The 12258-nt window shown below is 37.9% G+C and overlaps 1 protein-coding gene across 3 annotated transcripts in view; it reads right to left on the bottom strand.

Moving 5' to 3' along the window:
• MEF2A (myocyte enhancer factor 2A) overlaps positions 1-12038 on the bottom strand; it is a 183130-nt gene extending 171092 nt beyond the window's left edge. The window contains exon 1 of one of the 3 annotated variants that reach the window (XM_006903203.1): positions 11865-12038. In XM_006903203.1, coding sequence (XP_006903265.1) covers positions 11865-11918 — 54 coding nt within the window. In that variant the 5' untranslated portion in view covers positions 11919-12038. The remainder of the gene's footprint in view (positions 1-11864) is intronic. The other 2 variants (XM_006903202.1, XM_006903204.1) reach the window with 2 other exon arrangements.
• Between the last annotated feature and the right edge of the window lie 220 nt (positions 12039-12258).

Below are 12258 nucleotides of genomic sequence, written 5' to 3'. Positions count from 1 at the left end.
GACCCCACATTTCTCCTCATAGAGCCCAGCCTCCCGGATAATCTGTTCTGCATATAGGTTGAAAAGGTATGGAGATAGGATGCATCCCTGGCGTACGCCCCTCCCAATTTTGAACCATGCAGTGTTCCCCTTATATATAAGAGGAAAAAGAGAACGTTGCTCACACACACAAAAAACCCCACATCATTCAGTATTTACCTTATCAACTTTTCCTCTTATTTACAAGGAAAAAAGCAATGAGACAATCTTAGGAGAAAATGTGAGGAAATAATTTATGTAGTAAGGGCCTAATAAAAAAGAATTAATTTATAAACAACCAAAATTCAAAAGAAGACAAATAGCCCAATAAAAGATCAAGAACTATTACCTTCATTATGCACTGTATCTTAACATCAAGAAAACAAAAGTCCTCACTATGGAGCCAACAGTCAACAAGATGAAGGATTGAAGCTGCCAATGATTTCATCTTGCTTAGATCAACATCAATACCCTTGATACCAGCAGTCAAGAGGAAATCAGAGACGTACTGCATTACATAAGTCCACTGTCAAGGACCTCTCCAGAATGCTGAGGAGCAATGATGTCCGTTTAAAAACTAAGGTTCGTCTAATTCAGACCATGGTGTTCTCAATCATCATGCATCAATCAATCAATCAATCAATGTTTCAGAGAGCTGGAAAATGAATAAGGATGACAGAAGTAGAACTGATGCCTCTGAGCTATGGTGCTAGAGAAAAGGGCTGAATATTCCACAGACTGCCAAAAGAACAAATACTGGTATAGTACAGCCAGAGTGTTCCTTGGAAGCAAAGACGGTGAAGCTTTGGTTTTCATACTAAACACTAGCTAGTTGAAACTATTTCATACTAGACATGTAGCTAGGTGAAACTATTCCTTGGAAAAGAATATCATTTGGAGAATCAGCGAAGGAGAGGAAGATCCCCAAACAAGATGGGACTTACACAGTGACTTCAGCAATGGGGTTGTAATGTGTTGGAGATGATGAGATGGCACAGGATAGGGCAAGTTTCAGGTTGGGTGTTCACAGAGTCGCTATGAGCTATACTTGACTCAATGGCACCTAACAACATAATAACAACAACACACAAAGAGAATATTTAAATGACAAAAACATGAAAAGCTGCCCAATATCATTAGGCACTGTTACACTGTTTCCTACCAATAAGTTAGCTCCAAATCATAATGACCCTATGTACAACAGAACTAAACAATGCCTGGTTATGTACTATCCTCACAATCAGTTTAGGCTCAAAACAGCCTGTGCCAAACCCTGTTACTGCAGTTATCATGTCAGTCCTGCTCACTGTGAGACTTTTTCACTATTTACGAGGTGTCATGTCCTTCTCCAGATGCTGATCTATCCTGATAAAATTCCCAACAGTATGTTAAGAAGTATCACTATCTTCACTCATAAGTAATATTCTGGTTTCACTTCCAAAATTGACATGTTTGTTCTCTGGGCAGTCCACGTTATATATGTTCAACATTCTCTGCCAACATCACAATTCAAAGATATCAATTCTGCAGTCTTCTTTATGGCTGAATACACCAAGGCTTGGGGTCAGGCACACCTCAGTGCTCATTCTTCAATATTTGCAGAGGTATTTGACAACAGATTTACCCAACGTAATACATCGTTTGTTGTGGGTTTTTTTGTTTGTTTGTGTTGTTTTTAACATCATTTGATTTCTTGACTGCTATTTCCACGGATGTTGACTGTGGACCCAAATAAAGAAAATAACTGACAACATTATCATGATGATCTAGGTTAGAATGACGTCCGTTTTCTTTATGTTGATATGTAATCCATACCGAAAGCTATGGTTTTTGCACTACAGTAGGAAGTAATCCAGGAGTATGGTTGTAGCAAGCAAGACTGTACCAGCATATTGTGATTATTAATGAGTTATCCTCTAAACTCTTTTTTCTTTTTTTATATATAGTTTAGTTTCTCATGTTATTTGCCCAATATATAGACTGAGTAAGTATGGTGAAAGGAAACAACCCAGCATATGTCTTCCTTATTTTAAAACTATGCAGAATCTCTATTTTATCTGAATAACTTCTTGGTATGATCAACAGTTTCCACAAGAGAACAAATAAGAATTCTGGAATTCCCATTCTTCTCAATGTTATCTTAAGCTTGCTATGATTTCCATAGTCCATAAAATATGGATGAACATCTTATTGGTATGTGACATTAACAATGGTATTTCTCATTCAAAAACTTCTTCCTTACTCAGTTTTTAATTGTCTTCAAGGCAATTTTACTTGTGTCTGGTAATAATGATATTATTTGATAATTTCCAAAGTTAGAAGGGTACCTTCCATATTCATAGTTGACTTCTAATTTCCTTGATGTAGAAGAGTGAGCACTTCTAATTTCTACAACTATTTCAAGTTGTTATTCTGTCAATAACTGGAGCCTTGTTTCTCACTAATCCATTCAGCGCACCTTGGATTTCTTCTTTCAATATGATCATTTGCTACCTTGATCATATGCTCCCCTTAAAATGGAAGAATGTCAACCAATTATTTTTGGTTTTGACTCTGTATGTATATTCATCTTTTGATACTTCTTGCAGCATACAATATCTACCCACAGAATCCTCAGTATTGAAATCAAGGCTTAGATTTTTATTAAGTTCTTTCAGCTTGAGTAATGTGTTCTTTCCTTTTGTTTTTTTAAATCTAGATCTTTGCACATTTAATTTTAATACTTTATAATTTTCTAAGCCACCCTTTGGAATCTTTTGTTCAGTTTTCTTACTCTATCAATTCAATTCTTTTCACTTTATGTTCTCTATATTCTAGATCAAGTCTGAATTTAAATCACTGCCATTCTAATGAGAAAGGAAAACCAGGTGTTAGAAAGAACTTTAGGAAAATGATATCCTCATAAACAGTTGGGAGAAATGTAAATGAGAACAGAAGCTATGGAAAACATTTTGGCAGTTCCTCAAAAGACTGAATATAGAACCACCATAAAACCTATTGCCATCGAGTCAACTGTAATTCACAGGGACCTTTTAGGACACAGCAGAAACAACCCTTTCCAAGATTATAATCTTTATAGCAACAGCAAGCCAGCCCCAAGCCGCTCTCACTGAACAGCTGGTGGGTTCAAACTACCAACCTTCAATGAGCAGTCAAGGGTGTAACCATTGCAGCACCAGAGCTCCTTCAAACCACCACTGTAGTATATACATAAAATATTATTCAGGCATAAAGAGAAACAAAATCCTAATCTCTCTCTGCTGCTTAGTCAAATATATATACATATATATATATATACACACACACATATGTGTGTGTGTGTGTGTGTATATATACATATATATTTATTTTTGTTGTTGTTGTTAAGTGTTGTCGAGTTGTAGACGATTCATAGCGACCCTGTGAACGAAAGACCTGAACACCTGTATAAATTTTGTCATTTCTCCATGTTCATAGTGTTTCTGGAGGCAAGCCATTTATTTTACAAGTGGATACCACTCCTGCTTCCAAGCTTGTTTTAATTGGGAAGCTCCATCAAACACTGTCTACCATGGGTAATCATCATCGAATTTGACACATCAGTGACAAGTGTTTAGCATCACAGCAACCACAAGTTACTTCAAATCTGACAGCTGCTCTTCAGGGAAGATGGACAATCTCCTCCCATATGTTTTATAACCTCTGAAATATGCTATAAGTCAGTTACAACTCAATGGTACATAGCATCATATAGAATAATATCATATATAAGTTACCAAATGCATTTTTAAATAGGAGGCTGAATCACATCATCTTACACTCATTAGCGAGTCAACATTCCACCCTAATCCTCATGAGAAACAGCAAACAAGCCTCTATAGAATTGGCTACTGCAGACCCCTTCCTATCTGGATTCCAGCCCCATACTGCTGACCAAATGAGTTTTTAAATAGAAGGCCGAATCACATCATCTCACATCCATTAGTGAGTCAACATTCTACCCTAATCCTTACCAGAACCAGCAAACAAGCCTATGTAGAATCCGGGTGTTGCAGATAACTTCCAAACTGAGTGACCAGGGCTCCTTGAAATCACTCTAAAATGGAAAAACTCATAACTCCTCACTAAGATAAAATCCTTAGCAAAAGGGTCTGCTCAGTTCTTACTCCATTCTCTCCATTATCACTACCTTTGTGTCAAGATCTCATCATTCCAAATATGGACTGTTCCATTTATTGTTTGAATTTCTGACAGAGACAAAAATTGTTTAATAGTCCACTACTGATTTAAAGTTACAATCCAAGCCTTCTAATACAAGATTAAAGACCTCTCGATATAGAACCATAGTTCTTTCCTATTTTCCCACTTAATCTTCCAACACTCTAACACACATCATAATAAATTACTTGCTGTTTTCACTAAATGCATGACATTAAAACACCAAGTGTTTTAATCCGCTGTTCCACTGATCTAAAACTTCATTTTTATCTAGCAAGCTTATACTTGTAATTAAAAACTCTTATCTGCTATTAATGAGAGCTCTGGTAGCTTAGTGGTAAGGAGTGGTGCCATCAACCCAAAGGCATACAGATGAGTCCACCAGCTGTTCCGTGGCAGAGATGGGAAATCTCCTCCCATGCGACTTACTGCCTATGAAAACTTATGGGAGGGTCAGCTATGAGCTCACTCCAACTCAACGGTACCTTACAATAACATAACAATCTACTATTAAGGGAGCTCTGGTGGCCTAGTGGATAAGTTTTGTGGCCAATCCAAAGGCACATAATTCAAATCTGCCAGCTGTTCTTCAGGGGAAGATGGACAATCTCCTCCCATATGCTTTATAACCCCTGAAAGTACGCTGGAAGGTCAGCTGTAAGTCAGTTCCAAGTCAATGGTACACAACATCATATATAAGGATGGTTGTTGTTATGTGCCATCAATTTGCCTCCAACCCATAGCGACCCTATGTACGATAGCCCTCAACCCTGCTCTATTCCTTGCCAATCTTATTGTCTCTGACACGCCCATCCCCATTACCTCAGTACTTAATCAATCCATCTCATAGAGGGTCTTCCCCTACAAGCGCCGTCCCTCCACCCTCCCAAGCATGATGTCCCTCTCCAAGGACTGATCCCGCCTTGCAACATGTCCAAAGTATGTCAGATGGAGCTTCAGAATCTTTGCCTCCAAGGAGAAACCTAGCTTCACCTTCTCCAGGATGAACTTGTTTGTTCTCTTAGTTCTCCAGCAACAAAGCTCAAAGGCATCAACTCTCCTTCTATCATCCCTAGTCACCGTCCAGCTTTCTGATGCATAGCAATTGCAAAGACCATGGCCTGGATCAGGTGTACCTTAGTCTCCAGACTAACATTGTTGCTTTTCAGTACTTTGGAGAGGTCTCAGACAGCAGACTTTCCCAACTGACTGTAGAGCCAAGCAAACTGAAGCTGTCAACAATCTCAATCTTTTCATCATCCATCATGATGCTGCCAATCGGCCCAGTGGTGAGAATTTTTGTTTTCTTGTTCAATCCATATTGAAAGTTGCAGTCCTTGACCTTCTGCAGCAAGTGCTTCAGGTCCTCTTCAGTTTCAGCAAGAAGGGTTCTGTCATCTGCATAATGTAGACTGTTGATGAGTCTACCTCCAACCTTGATGCCACACTTCTTCTCATAGAGCCCAGCCTCCCAGATAATCTGTTCCACATACAGACTGAAAAGATATGGATATATAAGGGTACATGATATATATATATATATAATTTTTTTTGCTATAAAAACTGTAATATTAAAAACTATATACCTTAAAGAAAGGATATACTGCCTCTCTATGAAATAATCTTAAAGCAAGAATCTCACAAAGTGATTAAGGATCTCCCTGGATTCGGCTAATATATTTCTAAATAGTTTCCAGTGCCTAACAGTTTTCAGCTATAGTCGGTATTCAAACTTGGATGAATAAGTAATTTTTTTTCTGCATAGAAACAAAATTTCCCCTTTAATGTAAAAATAATTAACTCAGAAACCACAAAGACCAATACAATTATGCTACTTTAAAAGACAAACTGTGCCTAATCTAACCTGAAAAATACAATAAATCCAACTAATTCTGTAGTCTATTTAAATTCTTTACCTAATTATACTTTTTTACCTAAATTATCTAACAAGAGAAATTCTGACATTCCCTGTTCATTCTGGCAGCCTGGCAAGATCTGGCCTTCAGATAAATTAAAAACTGCTGTTGCTATGTACCACCGAGTTAACTACAACTCGCAACCACCCTATGAACAATGGCTCTGAACTCTGCCCAATTCTGAGTAAATGAACCATCTCTGACACCATCTGTCCCTAATGGACTGTGTCAATCCATCTCACTCAGGGTCTTCCTCTCTTGCACTGATCCTCCACACTTGCATATATGATGTCCTTCTCCAAAGACTGGCCCCTCCTGATAACCTGTCCAAAGCATGTGAGACAGAGTTTCAAACGTCTTGCCTCCAAGGAGCAACCTGCTGGTTTTATCCTCTCCAGGACAGATCTGTTTGTTCTCTTTGCAGTTATTTTCAAGATTCTTGTCTAGCACCACAATTCAAAGGCATCAACAATTCTTCTTCTGTCATCCTTAGCCACAGTCCAGCTCTCAGATACATAAGCAAGCAGTTGAGAAAGAAGATCATGGTCTGGATCAGGCACACCTTAGTTGCTAGAATGACACCACCGTTCTTTAGTATTATCATTATAGAGAAGTCCTTGACAGAAAATTTTCCCTAGATGGTTTTTAAAATTTTTATTTCCTGACTACTGGTGCAAAGGATGTTGCCTGTGGATCTAAGCAAGATGAGGAAGTAGACAATTTCAAGTTTTTCTCTGTCATGATGCTGTCAACTGGGTCTGGTGCTGAGGATTGTTGTTTTCTTGATACTGAAGGCTGCAGAAGACTGCAGTCCTTGATCTTCTACAGCAAATGCTTCAAGTCCCCCTTAATTCTGGGGAGCAAGGTTGGGGAAACAAAATAATTCTAGTCTCTGAGCTATAGAATTTGGATCCATGTTCTGTAACAAAATATTACTTCAACTTAAGCAGTTTCATTACACAGGCCCTACATACTTGGAGTTTCCCATATTCCCTAAATATATACAGTCCTTCCTATCGGCAAATGGGAAGTCTAATTATGCCTAACTTAATCATGACCCTTAATAAGCAGAGATTCGTATGCTCAGTCATCTTTTCTGCATGTACATTATTCTCTAATAAATCTTATTTTACATTTATTCTGCTTTTGTTCATGGAGGTCACTGTGCATCTATAAGTCACAAACTGTACATGTACAAAAGCCAGTTTACTTAATAACTTTGATATAGATCATTCTTTTGGATATTTTTAAATCAATCTTCTTTCAGTTGAGTTTAATGTACAATTATATATATCTACACTAACACATGAATCATTATTCAAATTTGGCAGAACTGTTTCTGAAATTCCAGAAATTATCCACTCTTAACTCAACTCATTGTTATCGAGTCAGAAACTATTAAGAACTGGCATCAAAGCTCTAAATCACACAAAAGGAGAATGCTCACCTCTCTTCCCTCAAGAGCTGGTGTATTCAAACTGGAAGAGAAGCACAGTCTATGGGTTAGCAGTGAAACTCCCAAATGACTGTGCTGCCAAACTTCACGTGATAGAAATACCTTTTCAGGCAAAGGGAGGAAAAGCTTTTTCGAAAAAACTAAACCAAACCAAACCTGTTATAGGCTATGAACCATACTTTGCTACTCTGTACTATATAAACCCTTACACTTTATATCTTTTCCTGTATCATTATTACAATGATCCTGAAATTATAAGGATTATTGCTGTTTGTAAGGCAAATTATTTTCAATATATTTAATGAGTGAAAGCTGACACATATACATTAACTATCTTAGAAATATCTGTTACAGTAAGTTTTTTAAAATGTTCTCATTATTTACTGGTTAACAAAAAAAATTAAAAGTACTAAAACAAACATTTATTAAAAGCACTAATTACTTTGGTTATTAACTTAATTTTGAAAAAAAAAGAGATGAAAATCTAAAATAACAATATAAAGAAAATTAACACAAGTGCTTAGGCGCAAATAATTTCTACTGGGCACACGACAGGGGAGAATGCGGCAACCTGTGTCCATAAATCCTACGGAATCAGTTCTACCTTATCCTAAATGACTGCTATAAGTCAATTAGACACCAATGAGTTTGGTCAAAAGTCAAATATAAAAATCAAACACTCAGTAGAGTAAGCAGCCCTGATGGTGCAGTGGTTAAAGCAGTCAACCACTACACAAAAGGTTAGCAGTTTAAACTTATGAGCTACTTGTGAGAGAAAGATGAGCAGCCTGCTTCTGTCAAGATTTACAGTTCTGGAAAGCCTATAGGGTCACTATGAGTCAGAATCATCCTGATAGGAAAGGATGCTATTCTGGTTTACGGAAGACTGGATTAGGACAAATACACACAATGAATGGTGTAGTGAGGTTACAGTGAATTTACTTTTCTTCTTTTTGCCCATGTTTTCTAGAATTGTTGTTAGGTGCCGTCAAGTCAACTACAGCCCACAGTGCACCCTGCCCTGTTCTGTGCCACTTCATCTCTGATATACTGGACCTCACTGTGATAGTCACTTTGCCAACTCACCTTGTTGAGGATCCTCCTCTCTTTCTCTGACTCTTCACCTTTCCAACCATGATGTCTTCTTCCAAGGACTTGTCCCTTCTAACAACATGCCCAACCAATGTGCCACTAAGTTTCACTATCCTTGCCTGTGAGAAGCACCATGGTTGAACTTTCTCCAAAACAAAATGTTTGTTCTGCTGACAGTTCATGGAATATTCAGTATCGTTCTCCAACAAGACAACTCAAAGACATTGATTCTTCTTCTATCATTCTATTCACTGTCCAACTTTCAGCTGCATAGCAATAACTGAAAAGACCATTAATTGGATCAGGTTCACCTTTAAACTGGTATCTCTGCTCCCTAGAACTTTGGAAATTTTGGAAAGGTCCCTGACAGTGGATTTACCCAATCTTTAGATTTCCTGACTGACGGCAGAACCCCAAACAAAGGGAAGAAATGCCAAAGCAAAAGAGATAAAGATTCCAAAGAGCAGCTCAAGAAGCTAAAGTAAAATACTGTAGCAAAATGTGCGAGGATTTGGAGTTAGAAAATAAAAATGGAAGATCTCATTAAGCATTTCGCAAACTTAAAGAACTGAAAAACAAATTCAAGCATTGAGTTGCAATGCAGAAGAATGCTAAGGACAAAATAATGAATGATCCAGGAAGCATCAAAAGAAGATGGAGGGAATACACAGTGTCACTGTACTAAAAAGAACTGGCTGACACAGAATCATTTTAGGAAGTAGCATATGATCAAGAACCAGACATGGAACCCTTTTAGGAACACATGATCAAGAACCAATGGTGATGAAGAAGTTTAAGGCATACAAAAAGCACTGGTAGAAATAAGTTTCAGAAACTGATGGGATTCCAATTGACAAGCTCCGAAAAACCAGAATGCAGTCCTAGATATATTTACCAGGCTGTGTCAAGAAGTCTGGAGGACAGCTACCTGGTCAATTAACTGCAAGAGATTGATATTTGCTCTCTTGCCCCAAAAAAGATTCCAAACAGAAATGTGGAAATGACTGAACGATATCATTAATACCATATGCAAGCAAAATTTTGCTGAAGATTACTCAGAAACAACAAGAACACAGACAGAAGTGATAGAAAGTCAAGGTAGATTTAGAAGGAAACATGACACCAGATATATCACTACTGATGTCAAATGGATCTTATCGAAAAGCACAGAATACCAGAAGGATGTTTATTTTTATTTTATTGGCTATGCAAAGGCATCTGTGTGGATCACAACAAATTATGGCTAACAGTGAGAAGCCTCGGAATCCCAGAACATTTAATTGTGCTCATGTAAAACCTCGACCGAGACCAAAAAGCTGTTGTTCTAACAGAAAGAACAAGGGAATGCTGACTTAAAATCAAGAAATGTGTCCTTTCTCCATACCTATTCAACATGTATGCTAGACAAATTATTTAGAAAGTTGGACTTTAAAAAAAAAAAAAGAAAGTTGGACTTTATGAAGAATAATGTGGTATCAGGATGAGTGGAAGCCTCATCAACAACCTGCATTATGGAAATGACACAATCTTGCTCACTGAGAGTGAAGAAGACCTGAATTGCAGCAGATCAAAGACTAGAGCCTTTAATATGGACTACCTTTCACCATAAAATAGACAGATCTTCACCATCAAGAGAGACAGAAATGACTGAAATTGACAATGAGTCCATCTTTCTTGGGTTCACAAATACTTCTGGTACCAGTAGTCAAGAATTTCTATGTTGTTGTTGTTATGTGCCATAGAGTCACTTGCAACTCATAGTGACCCTATGTACAACAGCCCTAAACCCTGCTCTATCCTGTGCCAATCTCACTGTCTCCAACACACTCACCCTGATTGCCCCAGTCACTGAATCAATCCACCTTATAGAGCATCTTCTCCTTCTGTGCTGTCCCTCCACCTTCTCAAGCATGACATCCCTCTCCAAGGACAGGTCCCTCCTTGTAACATGTCCAAAGTATGTCAGATGAAGCCTCAGAATCCTTGCCTCCAAGGAGCAATCTGGTTTAACCCTCTGTAGGATAAACCTGTTTATTCTCTTAGCAGTCCATGGTACATTCAACACTCTTCTCCAACACCACAGCTCAAAGGCATCAATTCTCCTTCTATCTTCCCTAGTCATTGTCCAACTCTCTGATGCATAACAAGTGATTACAAAGACCATAGCCTGTATCAGACACACCTTAGTCTCCAGAGTGACACCAATGCTATTCAGTACTTTGGAGAGGTTCCTAACAGCAGACATTTCCATCGCAACATGTCTTTTAATTTCCTGGCTGCTGGTGCCAAGAGTGTTGACTGTGGAGCCAAGCAAACCGAAGCTGTGAACAATTTCAATCTCTTCACCATCCATCCTGATGCTGCCAATTGGCCCAGTGGTGAGAATCTTTGTCTTCTTGATATTGAGCTCAATCCATATTGAAGGCTGCAGTCCTTGACCCTATGCAGCAAGTGCTTCAGGGCCTCCTCAGTTTTAGCAAGGAGGGTTGTGTCATCTGTCTAACACAGTTTCTTCCATCAATTCTGATGCCACACTTCTCATACAGCCCAGCCTCCCAGATAATCTGTTCCGCATATAGGCTGAAAAGGTATGGAGATAGGACACATCCCTGCCATACATCCTTCCCAATTTTGAACCACACAGTGTTTCCTTGCTCTGTTCGGATGACTGCCTCCTAGTCCAAGTATAGGTTTCACATTAGCACGATCAAGTGTTCTGGGATTCCCATTCTTCTCAGTCAGCCACAGTTTGCTGTGATCCACAAAGTCAAATACCTTTGCATTATCAATGAAACACACACAGACATTCCTCTGGTACTCCCTGCTTTCAGCCAACATCCATCTAACATTGGCTACAATATTCCTAGTACTACGACCCCTTCTAAACCCAGCCTGGACTTCAGGCAGTTCTCTGCTAATGTGCTGTTCCAGTCATTTTTGGCCAATCTTCAGCAGAATCTGCCATAAAAGATTTTCACAATTAAAAAAATTTCCTTGAAAAAAAAATTTTCTTAGAGGACATGATAAAAATTTATAATCTTTCCTGATTACTAAAATTTTCCATTTAGTGTGGACATAAAAGTATTCAGAGCTGAAATTAAGGTTAAGAAAAAAGTCAACTGTTTTATCTTATAGTCTTAAAATATGTGTATAGATTAAACACATAAATTAAACTGCTCAATTACCTGTCTGTTCCGTTCATCCATTATGCGAGTGATTTGTATTTTCTTCCGCCCCATTTTTAGTCACTTTTCCTTCTTTATATTTCAAAAATTTAATATAAGAAGTGTCTTCAATATCCTAATGCATTGTATTCAGCTTCTAGTCCAAGAGCTGCAGCTGAGATGTTCTAGCAGACCTAAAACAAAACAAATTAGAACATCAAATTTCTGTTATGTTTACAAATCATAAAGTAGTTATCTAAATTTTAAAAATGTTTTTATAATAGAAATAATTATTAACTCTAATTTCTACACACCAGGTAGTTTTCGAAATCATTCAACTCTAAGCCTATGCATTAGCTACAATTATCATCTCCAGTTTATAAATAAGGATACTGAGACAGAAATTAAATAATAC

The sequence above is a fragment of the Elephantulus edwardii genome, unplaced genomic scaffold (genome assembly GCF_000299155.1).
Source record: "Elephantulus edwardii isolate Elephantulus edwardi_28Jun2011 unplaced genomic scaffold, EleEdw1.0 scaffold00534, whole genome shotgun sequence".
Lineage (NCBI taxonomy): Eukaryota > Metazoa > Chordata > Mammalia > Macroscelidea > Macroscelididae > Elephantulus > Elephantulus edwardii.
Note: the sequence above shows the minus strand (reverse complement) of the source record. Positions and strands in the feature narration are given on the sequence as shown.